The 21,481-nt window shown below is 39.9% G+C and overlaps 1 protein-coding gene across 3 annotated transcripts in view; it reads right to left on the bottom strand.

The window, feature by feature from the left end:
* The window catches only part of EPHA3 (EPH receptor A3), a 219,220-nt gene that overhangs the window by 69,845 nt on the left and 127,894 nt on the right, over positions 1 to 21,481 (bottom strand). For all 3 annotated transcript variants that reach the window (XM_048945956.1, XM_048945966.1, XM_048945975.1), the window contains 2 exons: positions 5,643 to 5,798; positions 4,789 to 5,124 (listed from right to left, as the gene is read on the bottom strand). In XM_048945956.1, coding sequence (XP_048801913.1) covers positions 4,789 to 5,124; positions 5,643 to 5,798 — 492 coding nt within the window. The remainder of the gene's footprint in view (positions 1 to 4,788; positions 5,125 to 5,642; positions 5,799 to 21,481) is intronic.

The raw sequence follows: 21,481 nt of genomic DNA, 5'->3' as shown, positions 1-21,481 counted from the left end.
ATTAGAGAACAGTCCTTTCTAGACACTGCTATTTCTTTGGCAACCTGTTCCAGTATCCATATCTTCGTTGTATTGGGGGGGGGACAAACTGGTCACACCATATGTGGCTTTATGTGGCTGAGTAGAGGGCAAGAATCAAGCCCCAAAACTGCTGATAATGCTCTTCCTACTGTCTATGAGTATCTTCAGGGCCTTTTCTGGAAAGCTACTTTCCAGTCCACTGGTCTCCAGCATATACTGGTGCATAGGGTTATTCCTCCTCAGATGAAGGAGGCAATCAGCTACAGGAATGGGCACGGTACTGTGTGCACTGGAATAGCAGTGGGATAATAAAGTCTACTTAAGACGTGTCTGACATCTTAAGTATTAGGATTAGCATCTGCTATCAGGGCAGATATCTACATGTTTTGAAAGTCTTCCTTGTCTCCTCTAGACTGCAAAGGTCACTGCAGAGAGTATGTCTATTTAAAATTCAGTTAAGTCAATTAAATCTTTGGTTACATTTTGCTCAGTATTCCTGAGTCATACCTACAAACTATATGACACTGTATGGTGCCATAAAAACAGTCTTACAGAAGAAAAAATGTTACTTTCTCAGGCAGTATCAACAAAATATATTCAGCATAGATATACTGCTGACACAACAGACGTGCATTGCATTGGATAACCTACTAATTACCCACTAGCACGACTATGCTGTCCCTACCAAATCTTAGTCTTTTTCTGGAGTGAGTTCTACACCCTACATACCCAGTTGTGGGAAGGGATTGTCCCACTATGCTCTGTGTAGCCTCATCTCAAGCACTGTGTGCAGGTTTGGGCACCACAATGTAAGAAGGATATCAAACTATTACAGAGCATCTAAAGGGAGGCTGCAAAGATGGTGAAGAGTCTGGAGGGCAAGATCTCTGAGGAGCAGCTGAGGTCTCTTGGCCTGTACAGCCCAGAGAAGAAGAGACTGAGGGAAGAACTCATAGCAGCCTACAGCTCCTTTGGTGGGACTTCTGTGCTTGCAGCAGCCCAAAGTAAATATAGAAATGTTCTGACCTGGGCTGAATCACTTTTTCTTTTGTGTTCTTTTTAAAGCTGCAAGAAAGCCACCATTGGTAATTACATATTACCAATATGTAATATGGTTTTACATATTAAGAAAGCTACAACAAACAATCTTTAAAAAAGCACAAACTGTGGTCAGAAAACCCAGTCAAGCTAGAACATCTATGCACAGACATCTGATCACTTCATTCACAAGCCAGGCAGTGTGCCACAGGTGTCAGTCACTCTGCTTGACACATTCACTATTAACTCACCACCTCGAGGGACACTGAACTCCAGACAATCTCCCATAGTCATCAGTGACCCTTTCTAAATGAGGCTGATTGGTGTTATTAGGAGATGGCATCTGTGTTGGTGCAACACAACTGACATAATGTGAAAGCCTCAGAATGCTTCAAAATAATTTGGAGGATGCCGTATCAAGCGGCAACTGAAGGCATGTATTACACTGCAATCAAGTAGGATGATCTACAAGCTAAATTAAACAGAAATATGTGCCCTTTCTCTTATTTCCATACCATGGACAGAAAGATGCATCAGAAAAATACCAGTGTTACATCAGTCTAGTCAGATTTTGCAAAAGGCCTTTGTTGCTGTTTTTTCCAGATATGCCTTCTTACTCATCTTCACTGGAAGGTTGGGAAAACAGTGCAATAAAAGCAGAGTAAAACTTATGACAGACAGCTGAAATTAAAAAGCACAATCTATTTCCCAAAATGATTCTGAACTTCGGTTAATGCATGGGGCTGGATCTTGGCTTCACACCAGTTTTGTAGTTTAAAATGTAATGTCTTCCTTGAATTTTCAATAAACGCAGTCTGGATGTTTCAAACTTTACAACTGACAACAAAGCACATTTTTCCTTTACTTCTATATCAGCTTTCAAAACTCTCCACTAAAATGTTATTATGGTTTTCAGTTAGAGATTCTAGAGCTCAGAGTCACTGTGCAGGCATCCCTGTTTTTTTCAGCAGCATCTAAAGTGGCTCTTTGTGTGTGTGTGTATATACAAGTCTATGCTAATTACAAATATGTGTCTGCATGTGTGTATATGATGTGTTTACATTTAAGAATGGAGCTGCTGTGCAAACTGACTGACTAACGTATCAGCTGAATTTATTTTAACGCACTCTGGCAAATCTCCCAGCTGCCATATAAAAGAAGGTTTGTACAATGCATGTTCTGATATTTTTGACTGGAGACGGATGCATAGGCAGAAATGCTCATGTGTGTGATGTGAAACATGGAGAGGAAGGTTTGTTCTCTTTTCAGCAGGACTTTGGGACTCAGAGTTCCAACAAACACAATACAACTGATGCTTTTTTTTTTTTTTTTGCTACCAAGATAACCACCACAAACATCTCATTTTTATCATTAGAAAATCAAAAAGATTCTGCAGTCCTGCCTCAAGCTCTTGGAAACTCATGCACTCATACAACAGTGTTTTTGCTTTTTTTTTTTTTTTAATGAGAGTGAAAAACATTTTGCAAAATATTTTTCTCCAGGCTGGGATGGACCCTGACAGTGGATAAGAGAAACACATGGATATTAAATGTCCAGGATGAGTACTACTACTTCACCACGTCTATTGAAAGGACAGAGAGCTCTCAAATTATTGCTGGCAGAAGAGAAAGTGTCTGGATTCAGGAGACCCCAGAGCAAAGATCCAGGTGTTATGGACCTTCTTTTCTTCTGAATTCCTATTCTACTAACACTGTTTCTTCTGTGGGCTTGCCAGTGGCTCTGTCCCCAGGATCTACCTGGCCATATGGAAATGCATAACCACAAGGGATGCCCCCCCCCAACAACTCCCAGTGCAGTATATCTTAAGTTCAGCACAGTGTGTGACTTTGTGTGTCCCTTTTATTATCTAAACAGGAAGGGAACACTAGAGAAATTGCTTTCTTGTAACCATGCTTAAGATAACTGATAAGAATATTTAAGATAGTTTTAGCAACATACATAACTTCAAAGGGAAATCTGACTAAGTAAATCAACCAGCATGATCAAGAGACAGAACAATTAAACATATAATAAGTCACATCACTTACACTGTTACATAATGTAACAGTGCATAAAAGTAGAAAATAAATAAGCAAACTGCTTAAGCAGTCTGTAAGTTACATTAAAAAAAACTGCTCTTTCCAGAAAGGCATTGACCCTGACAACCATGTCACAAGAGTCATGTGTTCCAAAACAAAATCAAAATCCTCCTTGCATCCTGTTGCAAAGGTTGCAAAGGCAGCCAGCTCTGGGCCCCGGGGAAGCACCTTGCAAAGCAGAAGACCTTTGCAGAGAAATACCTTTCACTGATCCTACAGAATTCATTTAATAGAACATCCCCAGGTGATTTCTAGCTGCTACAGTGATGAATAGACTGAAACGAAATATCTCTGATATAAAAGTCAGAAGAAAAGGGAGCACCTAAACAAAGGCTGCTCAAATCACTGACAGAAATATCCCAAAAATGTAAATACAACAGTAGCAGTTTACTTGGAAGGAACATAAAAAGCATGTTTCAGAGCTGAAGTCAATACCTAGATGAGAAAGGGATCACAAGAAGACATTCCTATTGAGCAGATCCACCTCTATCTGCCTACTGCATAGTTAGACAGTTTTTCAGAGCATTTGCAAATATACTGACTGCTGTCAGAAAACCATCTGTTCTCACATTTCTGTGCCTCCCACCAAAGCAGATCTGTGATCTGAGAAGAGACATAACCTCTATAGTGAAAAACATTGCAATAACTTAGATTACCAGGAGAATGTCTACTTAGAATTATATTAACTTGGTTTGTGCTCTGAGGAAGACATGTAGGTATTTTTGAGATGTGGTGTGGGATGCAAAGAGGTGGAAGCAGTCCTACTGCATACACACATGCCCTTAGTACAAAGCATCCCGATTATGAGCAGCGGCAGTAGGACCACTGAAAATTAAGGATTTAGTCTTTCCCTTTTCTGGCAAACATTTCTCCAGTCTTGGCACCTAAACAAATGCTAGAGAAGAGTCTAGATTCTTCACAACTTTTAGATGAAACCTTGACAAATGAGACACAAATGGTAGAATAATGCAGCAGTGACAAAAGCTCTGCTCTGACAGTCAGGGCATACTGCTGTGCTTGTGCAGGGCCTAGATGACTGTAATCAGTCTCACAGAAGCAGAGCAATCCCTTTGCACATTACCATCCAAGAGACTGGGACCTAATTTGGTATTCAGCTCCACACCCCCATTGTGTTGGCAGTGGTTCAGAATTGGTGAGACAACTTGCAAAGGATAAAAATAATAATAATAAAAAGCAATGTTTTAAGCCTCTCTAATTTAATGTTAGCTTTTGATGTGCCTAATATCAAAGCTTTTTTTTTTCCACTTCTATTTAATCAAAATTAATCACTAAGATTACTACCGTAATTTATGTTGGAGATTAATTGAATCGACTGTTTTATTAAAATCTGGTTTTATTAATAAAACACATTCTGGCTACGGAATCATATGACTCTGCTATTAGGGACTATTAACTGGGGACTGGGAGTTAATCATAACAGCTATGCTGCCAGGTCCTTTGACAGCAGCACATGCTGAGTTTGTTTCTACTTTTACTAGCACATTCAAGTCAATTAGTTACCCTAGCATATGAGCATTCTGAGTAACTACTGTAAAAGAGGGCGTAGAGACAAAGGTACATACATCTCAGTAGTTCTGAACAAAGAAAGGGTAATCAGGAGGAGACTCACCAGCCTGATTAGTCGTGATGCTGACAGCAGCAAATTGTCTGGAAAGTGTACTCAAGTCAGATACCCCATTGACCGCATCAATCTCAAAAGTGTAATTGGTATGTGCCAAAAGGTCCACTACTGTCACCGTGGTGTTGGTGAGGCCAGCCTGACGGGGTAAGAATCGTACGTTGTCACTACAGGGCTCGCATATCTTGCTGCTTCCTCCGCATTTTTTGCAAATGATGTTGAAAGTGACATCCTTTCGACCTCCTGTGTCAAGAGGCCAGCTCCAGTCCAGGATGACAGATGTCTCATTGATGTTAGAAATAACGTTTCTTGGAGCAGATGGTGGTCCTACAAAGGAAAGAATAGGTATTTCTGTATTGCTCTAAAATGAGAGTAGCAAGGGCACAAGCATATAAAAGCAAAAAACATATAACCAAACTGTTCCAGTTACTTCCTGTAGAGAATTCTGAAATATTTCACTAGGCTACAGAACTAGAGCATCAAGAACCACATTTTGCTCTAAACAGTTAGTACTCTGAGGGCATAGTTCAGGACGGAATGTCACTCTTCGAGAGTTGTTCTGTAGGACAGCTACTGATAACTGCTCTTGGATTTTGATGAAAATATTGGTATGAATTTAAAAGTCTCAGCTCTCCTTCTCAACTCTGACAGAGAACTTGGAGAAAATGAAAAGAAAATGACACAAATCCAGCCCAATAATTTCTGGTAGCCTGTCCAACATGTATGAAAACATGGCAGGCAATGGATGGCTGACTGCAATGGAACATGGGAGGAAGCAAGCAAGCTGCTCAGATACAGACAGAAGAGCAAAAAACGACAGCCCCAAGCACAATGATGCTACTCACTGGTGCAAGCCATGGATGGAGGGTCTTTCTCAGAGCGAAAGTAATTCTTTTCACACCTGCAGTTCAGAGATGCATCTTCATAGGTGGAGCTGTGAGGTGGGCATTTGGCACACTTCACATTGCCAGCAGAAGCTTTATAGAACCCAGGTCGACAAGCTGCAAAATGAAAAGAATGAAATTTTAAATTTCACGGACAGCTCTTCCATTTTAACAGGTGATCTTTTAATTGTCCTGGAATCTTTCATATATAGATCATATTTTTGAGTGTTTACAATCTAAAACCCACAGTTTTCTCATGAGAAAACTAACAGAAATTAACTTCTTAGTAGAATGAAGTCCTTCATGAATCAGCTTTGATTTATATTGTTTTGCTTGAATAGCAGAACAGTATATTGCAAGAGGAAACATTTTCTATACTGCGTTACAAGAACTTATTTTTCTTAGCTTCTGGTTTGTTTACCAGAACATAGTCCCTAAATTGCATAAGAAACTAACTTTATCCACTACTGTTGCTGGGATTTGTTTACAAGGGAATGCTAATTGTAAGCTACTCAGTTCAGTGTGACTAAGCCATCCAAAATCAAAAAAACAACCTGAATAGTGAAAGATCTATTCCATTACTGAAGGCCTACACATCAGACTCTATGAGCTGCCTCTGATACTGACTACAAGAAATTTGTGGGATATGTACTGTGAGGATGCTTTTTGTGTTAACACAGTCCTCCAGGGATTGTGCTGCAGCCCACAGAATCTGCTTCTGACAAAGTCTTGATGGTGGCATTTCACCAACATTTGCAAATCCTTTCTGTTTTGGTTCCTGTTGCATTTCAGACTGATTCAAAGGCACATTTGCATCAGATGAAAATGGTCTTTGAAGCAAATTACAGAAAAGAACGATCAAGTAAATATCTTTTTATGAAAAACTCATGCAATTAAATAACATGGTTGACTTCTTTCCAGTAAGATGATCTCACCATCTAAAAATTCAAAAAAATTAAACCAAAACCAGATAACACTCAGACTCTGCAGCTCAGCTGTAGTTTCTCTCCAAGGCACACATCCTTCTCCAAACGGAATATACCCAGTATCGTCATTCTGGCTGACACACCAATAAGACTGTAACTGTAACTACACAACAGCTGTACTACAGCAGCACACAGACAACAAAACAGAAGAGACTGCATCTCAAAACAGGTTCACCTATTGCTTTCATTTCACAGCAAGCACTTGCCTAACACACATTACTAACAACCTTAGGAAACCCCAATACATTCTCCTATAATGTTAAAATAATAATAATAAAAAAGAGCTACACAATCTAAAACACAACCTTTTTTGTGTGTGTGTATCTGGAGCCCAGACAGTCAAGGATAACTAAAATGGTTCTGGACCTGTCATTGATTTAAAAGCTACTTCAAACCAAAAGAATAGGTACACCAGTCTTAGCATGAATCAACACAGGCTCACATTTCTCATTTTTGCTTATGGAGGTGAGCTGATTCACAAATGTTAGATGAAAAACAACATACAAGATGATGTGGTCCTGTCCATTCATGCATGCAGCGCCCAAACAGAAAAATAAGTTTGGATGAGCAGACTGTGGTAATCAAAAATAATTACAACACTTTCATAAGAGATGGAGTAGAGGGAAGCTCCAGTACTGGCCATTCAGTTCACACAATACCATCTATAATCATTTCCTACATGAATTTCTGGTTCATTAGCTTTGGGCACCAAACACCTGAGTGAAACACACTGGAAAGCAGAGGGAAACCAAAACCTCACACAGCTGCACATTCAGCCTTGAAACATCTCAACAAAGAAAAACTTCCTGGCACAGCACTGAGTCGGTCTGGAGATGTAAGAAATGTTTCACAGGAAAGTGCTAATCTCAGCCACCCTCCAGCATTTTGAAGCCCTTGCAAATAGAGGCTGTTTGGCTGCAGCTGCTGCCTCCCATGCTATGCTAACAAAACAGCTGAGAAAGTCATCTCCCACTTCACAATGCCTCCTGCAAGCCTTAGTGAAATAATCCCCAGGTTGAGCCTCTGGTGCACAGTGCCACCAGGCCACTTGTGAAAGCCGAGTTGCTAAAAGTGCTTCTGCAGCAAAGCTTGCAGACCCTCATGCCAAGCTGTAGGATTCAGCACAGCCTGACCTTCTGCAGCTGGGGCTGCTTTTGTTTCCACCTCATCCCAGGCTGTGAGGCTTTTTTGGAGATTTTTGCTTGTTTAACTTTTGGAAAATAAAGGAGAATTCAACATCTCCTCTTAAACACCTCCACTAGGAAAAAATACAGCAGAGAATTGGCTTTTTTTGGTTTATTGCTGCAGATGTTGCAGTCCTAAAACTCAGCTCTCATCCTTTCTTAACTACTGCCCCATGATAAACAGGTCATGCCTATTTGTCTCTGTTATCCCTCCTGCTGACAGAGGAGCTTCTGAATATTTTACTGCCTTCTGGTCCAGAATGGGCTTTCCTGGCCCCAAGAAAAGAAGGGATAGCAATCCCACCCTTTCCAGTACCAGTAACCAAGACAGCACATAAAGAAACAAGCACCACACTGCCACTGTGTATTGATTTACACACCATCTTCACCAGAAGTTCCCGTGGAAATTCAGTGCCAGTTATCAAAAACAAATGGCTTCACTTAACCATATCTACTTAGCTTGAAGGACATTTTCATATTCATGGAAAACATATACAAGACAAAGAGGCATTTCTGAGTACATACATATATATATCTTATACATTTTAATAATTCGTTATATTAGTTTAAAATAAAGATTGGAAAAGCTGAACCTTTGCCATGTGGTTGGTCTTCCCACCAGACAACTTATGCTCATTAAGCATAATTTATTCATAACACCTGAACATTCATTTATGGGATGCAACTACAGTAAGATTGCTTATTTGGGACATATTTGAAGCCAATGTTTCTTAATAAGACAGTGAATTAAACATCAATAAAAAAGCTTGCATAAGCAGCTGATAGATTTTGCGGGTGAGTATGGCAAAGGAAGGAATCAAACTTCATTAAGTAGTGCCTTAGAGGGCAGTAAGGCACTGGCACTGCAGCACAGGCTGCCTAGATATTTTGTGGATGCCCCAACCCCGGTAGCATTCAGGACTGGGTTCGATAGGGCTCTGGGCAGCCTGATCTGGTGGAGTGGCAGTCTTGCCCATGGCAGGGGGTTAGATCTTGATCTTTAAGGTTCCTTCCAACCCAAACCTTTCCATGATTCCATGAAAAACAATAGACTCTATTTAAGAAAAGGTGGTGCTTGTGTGGGGCAATAGAGAGGAAGAAGCAGGAGCCAGATCAGGCTGCTGCTTTTCCAGAGGAACACATCCCTGTTTCCCTACTGCCACCACAGCATTTGGTGATGGAGATGCACTGCTGGTTCCCTGCTGTCCCACCACATCCTAGCAAGGACATCCTGATCTCATAGCTTCCCCTCAGGCTGTCTTGCACTTACTGTCTCTGTCAGAGCAATTTAAGATTATTCAGCACTGCAGCCCAAAGGAGGAAAAAAAAAAAAAAAGAAAAAAAAAAAGGCAATTATACTTGAAATTGAAGCTTGGAATGGGAGTGCAAACAAGAAATCATCTGAGTGCATTTAGTGCTATTATTCTTTTCTTAATAATTTCTTAATTTCTTATTTCTGATAAGAAAAAAAGAGAAAAAGAACTCTTTAACTGTCTTTCCTGCTTTCTTATGTCAGAAAAAAATGGATTACATGAACTGACAGAAGAAAGCTTGTCTTTTTAAGGCGAACACCACAGCTTCTGCTTCAGTCAGGTTGAAGATAAAAGCACTAGCACACGAAGTGTTCACTGAATGTGTAATTTCAGCATGGGAACGCCTCTGAGAAGCATATTTTGTTAACATTTTCTTTCAGAAGGCAAGGATTCTTTTTTCCTCAGTTCCATGTGCTTTTGCACAAAAGATAAGAATGCGATTACCTGTTCCTGTAGTTGCTGAAAGTACCAACATTACTAATACATTAGTGTATATTAAAAAAAAAAAAAACCAACCTAAAATAATGTCTTGCATTTGCATGTATTCCATATGAAGCATTCAAAGCCAACAAACCTCTAGGGAAGCAGAAAAGGGGACACTGGACTGGGAGAAGACTTCTCTCCTGCAGCCCCAGTCTCGCTACCCTCCCCATGCAGGGGGCAGTGGGAATTTGTCCCCAGGGACCCTCACTGCTCAACACTTACTGGCAGTGGTAACTCCTGCACTACTCCAACCACAAATATTATTTTACAACTGTATTTGGACTGACTTCTATCTCTTCAGCATGAGTGCGAGCCACATTGGCTTCATTGAAGTTACCTGCTGGTAAGAGTTTCAGGACTGCAGCTGTCCTCATTACTGGGTAAAAATGAGTTTCCTCAAGCTAAAATTGATGAGTGCCTTAGAGAGTGGTGAAAGTTACTTCAGTGAGAAAAAAACAACTCTACATGGCCACCTACAGCAGTCATTGCTAAAACAAATGGGACTGTCTTTTCAACAGTCAAGTGACTAATGTGTTTGACTTTGAGAGGAAAACATTGTCCTAATTAAGGGTTAAATGATTCAATTTGAATTCATTTCAAGTTAAAATACTAAACTGTTAAGTATATTTCAGCATCCAGACTCTATAGTCTGCTATACACAACACTACCACAGACTCCTAGCCATACACACCACGAACACACGCAAACCGTGCAACCGGTCTTGCAGTCCTACTGCCTCAGTCCACCATCACCAGAGGATGTCTCTCTGCTCTTCATGCCAGGAATAGATGTACCAGGCCTTTGGGCCTGGATCAGTCACTGCAACACACTGGAGAAGGATACGGCTGCAGCTACTATGCGATCAAGTGCTCCTCTGCTGCTCAAGTAAGCAGCCCAAGGATGAAACATCACTGTGGCACTGAGCCACAGAATTTAGCAAATAAGGGAAGGTAAAGATTTTGCAGCACTGTCAAGTCCATTTTGGAAGCATGTACAACTTTGTTCTCACCACATGTGTGATGATCATAGTCAGGAGATGATGGCAGCTCAATCTTCTTATCAGCAGCAGAATTGGACCCATATACTTGTGCATATATATGCACAAGTGCAAAATCAGATGTGGCACAGCATTCGGCTTGTGAAAACAGGTGACATAGCCAGCAGCATAAATTAAACTTATAAAACTCTCCAAACCATTTTCCTTGGATGGGTCACCTTTTTTCCCTTCCTGCATGTGTTTATACCTTAGTTAAACAACAAAAAGGTAAAAACCATGATTAATTTTAAATGAAGGATATTTTCCAACTGCTTGTTTCACACTTCTGTCAAAAATTATATTCAGCCATGTGTCATTCATGTGCTATATTAAAAATAACACCGGATAGAGGTACTACACTTTTGGCTTAGATACATGAAGAGTAGGAAATGAAGGTAAAATTCTGTCCTGAATCATCCCATCATCGGTTTCTATTACATATCATTCACTGCCCTGAAAATGTCTCATTTTCTCTTCCCTTGCTCACTTCGGCACCCTGTTCTGCTAGAGACACTGCATTATAATATGGATTTCCTGCAAAATCCCTCAGAGCAGGGAAACAGTCTTCAGCAGCTCTAGCTGATATTAGTATACACAGAGCCACTTAATCCATGGCTTTATATAGGCGCACATCCTTTTTTCCCCTGGCCTCTAGGAATCTTCTTGCATGCCTACAAAACCCAGACAGGCTTCTATAAAGTAGAGCGTATTTTCAATTCTTATTTCTGTAGGACTTAAGACAAGTCTTTTGTCACCGGATCCAAGTAAAGAGTATGACACCACTTCAGGGAGTAATCCTCAGAGCCGAGTACTGCACCATGCTTTAGGAACACATGGCGGAGGACAGCATACTTTGATAGGTCCCTGTACCTACTGAGGTGGAGGAGGAGGAAGAGTAATAGGCATCAGCAGCCCTAAGGCTTCCCCACTGGCGGAGATGCCCACTACAGGCTACTGCACTGGCAGAGCATAATGTTTTCTCTTTGCTGGGTTGTAGTGCTGTAGCACCCAGAGGAGGAGGGAAATATGTCTGAGAAAGGTTTTAACGGAGGTTAAAATCCCTGGTGGAATGGAACCCACAAGAAGATCCCCCGGAAGGGGCACAAACATTGGCTTCCTCCTTCTTCCCATCACCAAATGTTCTGTTAACTGGGGAAATAAAAGCTTCCAGTTTATTCACCAAGATGTAACAGATACCAACTCCACTGCAGCCGTCAGTACGCTATGTATAATAACTGAAATAATTACCAGACTGCTAGCAGCAGGAGCAACCCAGTCACTTTTGCTGAGTATTATCACCAAATCAATAATATCTCATACTTCATTTTCTGTGCATGAAACATACTTTCTACTCTGAAAACACAGACAAAATTAAAAGTTGCATTTTAAATATTAAAAAGACGTAACCATCACTACTTCCATTATTAACTTTGCAAAATGCAGCTGCTTATTACAATAACTTATCTTCAGGGGGGAAGACAAGTGCAGAAGGAAGCGTGGCCTGTGTACACTTTTGCATCTATAGATGGGAAAATCACAGACAAAGTTGCCGGGAGATGTGAAGCACAGCAGCTGTCCACAGCTAGAAGAGATCAACAGATAGCGAAGACAGCACAGTTCCTTTCCTCCCACAGTGACAGGGCCATCATCTGAGGGCTCAGGGAATACTCTCTCCTCTTCACCTGCCCCTTCCCCGGCAGGATGGACGGTGTGCTGCACATGCAGCAAGGATCCACTGTGATGTGATGCTGCAGTGCTTCTAGAAAAATCATCCCGGGAATAAGCACTCATTTTTCACACCTGAAAGCTGCTGCCAGTACAAAAAAACACACTCAGTAGTATTCAATCTTACTCATGAAATTTCTGCTTTTTCCTCCTCACTTCATATTTTATAGTGATCTGTGACCTTAATGTATTTTAATCAGATGCTTTTTAAATTGGCTTTTCTCCCAGGTCAAGTCATTCAGCAGAAACAATTCCTGTTCTTTGTTTAATAACTGTTACTGGCAGACATATTAATTATATGTACATAAGAGATAGCAATATCTTGAGGGAATAACACTGCACCTTTCAACCGCAGTCTGTAATAGTCTCATGTTATGCCTTGCAGGCTTCAGCGTCTCCTTTTATGAAGTGCATTATGGTCATGATTGCTACCAGCAGCATTGTTAAAAGTGCAATGTCAGAGACAGTCAGTGCTAAATGCAGTACTACAGTAAAGTTGTCCTAGCTTTTCGGTACGCAAATATCATGCTCCAAAATGCATAAGGCATTTCAGCTCATTTGCATGTATTTGTTGGGGGGGAGGGGGGGAGAGGTGGGAAGAGAAGAAATCTTTCATTAACAGGAAATCACTGAGAACCACAGTCTTGATTTGGAATTTGAAGAAAATAAACACAGCTCTACCTTAATTCCACCCATATTTGGTGGAAGCAAGCATTGAAAAAGAGAATTTAATAAACCTGGGTTTATAAGCAGTGTCTTTCACTTTCCCTAAACAAGATGTTTTCCTGAAGCACAGCCTGGACATGCTGAGATATATTAAACTGTCATTTTGACGAACAAAGAAATCCCATGTTCTGTTTCTCGAGAAGCTAATTTAATCCACACTGAGATGAAAAATAACTTACTAATTTAAGAGATATTAAAAAAACAAACAACAGAGCAAACAAACAAAAAAAGCTTAAAGAAATACTAGAAAACATACCCAGTATCAACTTGGACTGAGAGAAAAAAGAAGGTTGTGTGAGCATTTCTACAAAGAAATCTGAGAGTTTTAAGTGACCATTTGGCAAGGACAGAATGTCAAGATACTTTTCCCTTGAAGTCAAACTACCTTATAGACTTCTTGAAGGTAAACAAGAGGTAGGATCCTAATAGCTTCAAATGATGGATATTTCCTGACATCAGAGTACAAAATACAGACCTGAATGCCACAGAGAGCACAAGCTCTTGTGAAGGTTTCCTTTCCAGCTCATAGGAACCAGTGCGCTGTTGGGAAGGCACTGCCATGCTTCACTCTCTTCAGAGATGAAAAATGAAAAGAGTGGCCTCTAGTCTCCCCAGGCTAGATTTAATTAATAAGTGAAAAACAGCTTTATCGCTTTACATTAAGGTGGTTGTGTAATTGCTCTGTGCCCAATCCAGGCAAACAAGTTTGTATGTAGAAGCTGATATAAATAAAGAATGAATGAATTGTCAGACAGCTTACATCTAGCCCTAAAACTTAACCTTTGCCTAACTTGCACCTAATGGTATCACCATCTGAAAGTGCAAGAGAAATGCAGACAATCACTTTTTCTCCTGAATTATTCTACTCTCATCTCTAAAGCCTAGATATTATTTCAAAGACCTCAAAGCAAAGGGTTTAGTATAACTGCTAGTTTATCACTAACAAAGATTAATTATGGCAACCCTCCATGTTACTGTCATATATGTGGAATAGGTGATATTTTTTGCTCAAGCCTTGTCTCAATATTAATTTTCCTGACATTCGTGGCAATGCACATATGTTGTTCCAAAACAGTGAATTCAGAACTATGAAAAGTCTGCATTTTGTCTCTGGCATGGAAGGAAGATGAATTGGCTTTTATCAGGGCTAAACATTCTACAGAAGTGTTCCACCTTTGTTAATGCATGGAGAAGAACATCACTGTCCCCATTTTACAGGTGAGCAAATTAATACAGAATAGGCTCTGAATCCTTTCTTTCAGTGCCACCTCCTAATCAAAATGCTGTCTCGTGGTTTGTGATGCTAAGAAGAGCTCCCATATGACACAGGTCCACTACTGCAATTAACATGAATTAGTACTTTTCTTAGTAGTCTCAGCTGAGCTGTCAAATTAATTGGAAAAGAAATTTAACAAATATCTTTCCCCTTAGAGATACTCTTTCGGGTCAGGGTTGAGGCATGTTGATTGAGCAGTGTGGGGGAAGCATATACTTCTTATGCCCTCACCAAACCTTCTTTGCTGATGAAAATAGAGGACGTTGGTTTCCGGGGCTATGAATCTGGTACCTGTGACAAGCAGTAGACTGACATAGAAAAGACAACTGATTGTTCAACCCCAGGAAATATTCCAGCTGCTGGTAAAAATGAATTGATTAAAAAACTGGATTAATGGACAGTGACTAGAAAATCTAAATATTCATTTTTTCATGGAATCTCATTTTCTTACACCCCAAAGTTAGCTCTTTCAGTTTATCTCTAATTTGCACAGGCATCCATAAATAATGCACTGTTTCCCCATTTTTAAGCTATATCTGAACTCAGCCACTCCAGTCAAAACATGGCCAGATCCTTATAGGCATCTTGCAGTTGAGGAAGCAAGTACTTGGAGATGGTTTACAATTCTCCTCCACCACACACAAAAAGGAGTTGGCAGTTGTAAGCACTCAGATTAACAAGAGACCAGAATTTAAAATTCTGTGTCTATGCTTCATACAGTGACAGCTACTTGAATTTCTTACTGTTTCACTGCCAACCATTGACACATTGCTGCTTGAATTCATGAAGAAATGGTGCTGGGAAAGGGAAGCTCTTAAAAGGAGAAGTGGTACATCAACAGCAGGAGTTGAAAACTGTATGAAAAATTTCCTGTGGTCTAAGTCGCTGTTACTACTTGCTGACATAAGTTTGGGACGCAATTTAGTGTTTCAGAACACAGTTGTAATTTGTAACAGCATTAAGAAGTAGTCATTGTTTTGATGACTATGCTGCTAATGTCACTTAATGGGTACATCTACATAACCATTTTATAAGCATTACAGTTCAGATCTGAAGAGTTCTCCTAAAGCAAATTCTCAGTTGTTCTTTCTGGTTGTGATTTGCTTCACACTGTCAACTCCAGAATGTATGAACAGGTAAAGTAGGTGATGCTACATGCATTCTACAAGATGAGACTACAGTCAACATGGAGTAAAATCTAAGGAAATAACTACAGTAACAGTACAGGTATAAATATCATATCAACTGCATTTCTCTACAGATCTGTTCCAAATAGGCTACAAAACCTGCTAATGTAGACATAACACACAATTACTAGCTTTCAAATATCTCAGTGCAGTCAGCACTGATGAAATTGTTACATATTTCTATGAGAAGATTTTAAAAGCTCTGGTAATGGAAATGCATATGACTTTATTAAAGCCATTAAGCATATAATCACAAATAAACAGACATTATCATCAGTGTTCTACAATTATTAGGACACAGAGTGGGCATAAACGAAAGTTTCAGTAATTATTAAAAGTCTTTAATCAGAACACCAAATCATTACGGCTACATCATTGTCACAAACACCTTCTTCTCTTCACGTGCCTTTTTCACTGATTGCATTTTCATCTTTCCCAGGGAAAGCCTGAAACTTAACCAGTTACAGCCTCTGGGGAACCTCTGCACTGACAATCTTCTCACAGCTGAAAGGAAAAGCCCAAGGCTTTTGCAAAACTATCTAACCACTCAAGTGCAATATTCACACACTGTATGCTTTAGCTCTTATCTGGGCTTCCTTGATATTTTGCCATTTTAGAGGAGAACTCTTAATTAGTTAACATGCATTTTCTATGCATACATTATAAAATGACTTGCTTTGCAGAGTAAGCAGTTATCTGAACAACAAAAAACCAACAGTTAAACGTAAATGGAAAAAAAACCAAAGTCCTGCAGTTTCAGCATTTTTCTTCACTCAATATCTGTGTGAATTCAACAGGAGTGGAAATTCAGACATTTAGAAAACGAGTAATCTCACCTATTGCTACAGAACTCAATCTTCCTGTACTGGGGAAGGTTTGTAAAGAGTAAAGGAAACAAGAACTCAGTGTTTTTTAGCAGCATTCCCTTTGCAATGCAGAAAATTTATCGGAAAGGAAAGGGAACTATGTTTTCAGGGTTACATTTTGTGTATATTTACTCCAGCAAGTGCTTCTGGGTGCTAGTATAAAACGCCACAGATTCAGTAGACAGTTTTCAGTTCTACTGAAGACCAATGCTATTAGCAAGTTGGCACCTCTGCATGCTATGGAGAAAAGAACCAAAGAACAGAATTAAACTATTTTTAATGATTCTGCATTGTTTTATACAAAAGCTTTTGCTGTTTAGACATCATCCGGTTTCCCAATTAAAGGAAAAATAAGAAATGATAATGATCACCATTGTTTCTACTTTCAGTTTTTCAACTGCTTGACTGAACAGCTCAAGAGCCGAAACAAAGGAAGCTGAAAAGACATAAAAACCCCTCAGAAGTCAAAGGCATTAGGGCAAACTCACCAGAAGGTATAAAATTCCTCATCCATTAGTACCAAGTAATGGAAAAGAAGGGCTGTGGTGTTTTCCTGATAACAGCCTCTCCTACTAGAAATATTCCCACCTACTCTCATTACAACCCTGTGGGCTGACCGAGAATCCTGAGCTACACAGTCTGCAGCTCAACTGAAATAATTTTTATGCTCTGTGGTGAAAATAAGTAAATAAAATGGGGCTGGTTACAATTGCTTTATCAAACTCACCAGAGTTCTGCATCTACAAGAACCTCTTTCACTTCTGATCAAACAAGGCCATAAAACCTGATGTCATGTTTGATAACGAAGTAAATTATATGCTGGGATATTGAACCAAAATTAAATCTTTGTGGGTCAGGGCAGCCCACTGCTATCTAGATTATATATGATATACCATCACAGTGATGTATGTGAAACACAGGAAATTGTTGTATATTAATAGAACAGTAGTTCAATCAGCCCTATGAACAATATCCAATATATTCAAGCGCAAATATATCTTGATCTGGTTGTAAAAATAGTGAAAGGATAGCAATTTTTTAATTAATAAAGCCTTCCAACCCTTTTTATATGTGCAAAATTAAAATATGTTACTGCCATAGAATGGAGAGCAAATGTTAAAAGTGAAAGACACTTTCTTCTTTCTTCACTAAAGCACATAGAAATAAATGCAAACCTTTGGCTATTATTTGAAGAATAACAACAAAAAACACATAAGGAAGAAAGCAAGCTCTCTGAACAACCAAAACTTACAAAATAGCACATAAACTTCCCAAAATATCATGTGACACAGGACACAAAAATATGTTCCTGAGCAAACTGAAAAAAATCATGTTAAAAAACTCATTCAGAAAAATGAAATATTACTATTCTCAAAGTGCTTTTGGCAAAGCTATAAGAAAAGCATCCCTACATCCTCTACTGTTATTTCTTCCACCACCCTGTATGCCACAGAACAAAAAAAATCCAAGCTCTGCCCCAAATCTCACTCACACGTTTCTTTGTCAAGTTTGGGGGATGCCTGGGGATGAGAGGCTGCAGTGCAGCCCTTCGCAACAGGACCTGAGGGTTCTGGCTGGCAGCAAGTTGAACATAATCCAGTAGCATGCTCCGGTAGCCCAAAAGGCCAACTGTACCCTGAGGTACATCAGGCCCAGCGCTGCCACCAGTTGGGAGAAGGGGCTGTCCCATTCCGCTCTGCACTGTGCAGCCTCACCTCCTTCAATGGGTGCAGCTTTGGGTGCCACAGTATAAGACAGAAAAAAAACTGTTAATGAGAGTCCAAAGCAATTGCTCAGGTGCAGTTTGTTTGCAGTCTGCTCCAGGATGCTTCTAGGGACATTAGTCTATTTGAAGTTCTTTACTATGAGAGTGGTGAGGTGCTAAAACAGGCTGCCCCATCACTAGAGGTGTTCAAGGCCAGGTTGGATGGGGCCCTGGGCAACCTGGTCTAGTATTAAATGGGAAGGTTAATAGCCCTGGCTATGGCAGGGGAGTTGGAGATTCATGATCCCTTCCAACCCGGCCCATTCTGTGATTCTGTGAAGTTACTTAAAATGCATCTTTTGGCAAACGCATGGTTCTGCAGATCATGAACACTCGTTACATAAGCACCCCATATGTGGGTTTTCTACTATGTGACTCACTCAGTTCCTTAGCCAGATTAATCCAGTAAGTCCAAGTATAATAGGAATCTGATAATAATAAATATAAAAGCATGAATGCATCTATATAAAGCACGGTGTCCATATAAATCAATAAAGCATTTATACATTTTCGCTTGCTCCTCTCCTGGCTGCCTGCGCTCAATGTCAGGTTAGATGTATAGAGTGAGTGATTACAATAGGCAAGTATAGCTGTTTATTTTGAAGGTACTGTCAAAATGCATTAGCCAAATGCCATATTGGAGCATAACTAATCTGGAATGATCTTCCACTGACATGAATTTCACCAGTGCTGTGGTCTGTTGTGCTGACATCATGAAGCAAGACAGCTCTCCACAGCTGTAAATCCAGCACACAAGATCCAAGCTGATTAAGCACTTTCAACCCTTGCAACCCCACCTGGTGCCAAGAAAGTGGCACACAGAACCCCTCAGTTTGTCTCATTATCATCTTATGAATGAACTGTGCATGAACCTCCTTTGCACTGCTTTCTGTACTGATAAAATGCCACTGTCTGATAAACGTATGGCTAAGGTAAGAAGAGGTAGCTTACTCTAGCACTGTTAGAAATTTCTCTGCTGCTCCATGCCACTTGGGACAGAGATTATGAGCTACTGCATTCAGGGACAGATGGCCCTGCTATGAACAGAAACAAACTTTCAGATATAACCGGAGTTAACTTTCTGTTGACCCTTTTGTAATGAGGAAAACTTTGATTCTATAATAGGATGAAGGAATGTTTTGCTATTTCCCCACTATTTCTCTTTGTTACAGTAAGCAGATATGGAAAGCAATGAGTAGAAGTAAACTAGCAGCAACTAGCCTTGCTAATCCCAATGAATGGTGTAAAGTAGGAGCTGCAATACTTACAACTGATTTAAAAGCTGCTATCAGTCCAAGCTTAGCAAAGCCTGATGCAACATCTGTAAAATTGTCTTGAATCGTATTACTTCCTGTCCTGCAAAGCAGATGGAAATGTTTCCACCCTGCCTGCTTGCACAAATCCTCTATTTGCTTTGCCCTATCGGTAACAATGGTTCTCAATTTATCTGAAATGAACAGAGACTGACAGCACCATGGTCAATTCAGTATGCAACTCTCACCAGTTTAACAGGTGACCTCTTCTGAAGCTCAGAAGAAAAGGTTAAACTTGATGGGACAGAGTAGGAAAGAAGGAGCAGCATTCTCCAGAGCTGGCTCTTGTCATGAACAGCAGACAAGTGGAACAGGTTCTGTACATCCTACAATTTCTTCCCTCTGAATCTGCAGGGGGAAAAATAATTATCTAAATTTCACCAGAAGAAACACTCAGCTACTGAGCAGCCAGGAATGGGAAATTCTGGACTTGAAGTTTTTAGGAGAATGTGTACCTATCAGTCTTTGTGTATTCACCGTTCTGAAATAAAACCTAAATTCAAAGACTTGTAACCTCTCAGAGAACTTCTCAGAGAACCTCATAAGAACAGAATATTGCAGAGAAATAATTTAATTGCAGTAACAGGAACTTAAGATATGCTGTGGAAGCTACAGGTGCCATCTCTTTTCATAATTCTTACTGAAGAGATAGGTGAACACTTGAAGAGAGACTCATTAAAAAGTGCAATCAAAGCTAACCTTCCACCAGAACAAAAGGAAGAGCTGTGATACAGGAGAATGTCACTTCAATCATATTCCATTTTTGCTGTATATTTGTAAATTTCACATGTGCCATTTCAATCATCATTGATTTAATTTTTTTAACTCTGTGCATTTAGTCAAGCATTCAGCTCAGTTGGCTGTCTCAAAAAGAACGTTATTATCTCAGGGTATTTAGTGCATATCCTACGCTGTGGGATATTCTTATGAAATTTGTACATACAAATTTTCTATTCTAATTCATGGCCGGTTTTATTTCTGTCCTAAATTCAAAATGGCTTTAGCTCTTTCATCATGTATGCCAGAAAGCAGGTACCACATATCTCACAGAAATAGAAGGACCATGAAGAGTGGTTTCTTTTGTTAACTCCTTCTATTCTGTTTGTTTTGCTTTGTGGTTTTGTGATTTTGTTGTTACTATTTGTTTTTTAACTGACAATTCTCCATCTGCCCTCTGTCCCACCCCCAACTGTTGCCATTTTGTGAAATCTTTGATCAGTTGTAGCCAAAATTCACATTGATGAGACCAGAATTTTGCAGCCTACTCTAGGGAACCTGCTTTAGCAAGAAAGTTGGACTAGATCAGGCACGTCCAACATACAGCCTATCTCAGCTTGCACTGCAGCCATTTCCTGTCCCACACCATCACAGCAGCATTTCTGCATCACCACATAGCCCAGCCCCTCAGTACCAAAGGAACCTCACCTGGGCTGAATCCAGGGCACAGGATGCAGTGCAGTGCCAGATCAAGTGATGGCAAATAATGTTATGCATTTTGATACATTGGCAAAACACAGTCATGTGAACAGAGAAGAATATACAACAGTGCTTTCCATTTTGATAAAGGAATTCTACAGGTTACAAGATTGAAAAAAAAAAAATCATCATTTTTTTGGATTATTTGTGCCTCCATTTTCAGTCGACATAAATACATTACCTGCACATTTTCCAATGGAATACACTGAGTGGCAAGCAAAAACTTGATCATGTCTCCTCACCAAACTTTTATAAGCCCCCCTTTTCCCAGAGAGAAATACCCCTCACCTCACAGTCATGCCTTGCTCATCACTTTCTGATAGCACATATATTAGTTAAAAATTATTTTTGAAGGATGAAGCACAGGAAGAATAAAATGTCATCAAATATCTCTGATGAACACCTTGAGAGCTCACTAAGTTGCAACCACCACCATCTAACCAGACTGAGGCATTAGTTTCACA

This window comes from Lagopus muta, chromosome 1, assembly GCF_023343835.1.
Source record: "Lagopus muta isolate bLagMut1 chromosome 1, bLagMut1 primary, whole genome shotgun sequence".
Taxonomy (NCBI): Eukaryota; Metazoa; Chordata; class Aves; order Galliformes; family Phasianidae; genus Lagopus; species Lagopus muta.
Note: the sequence above shows the minus strand (reverse complement) of the source record. Positions and strands in the feature narration are given on the sequence as shown.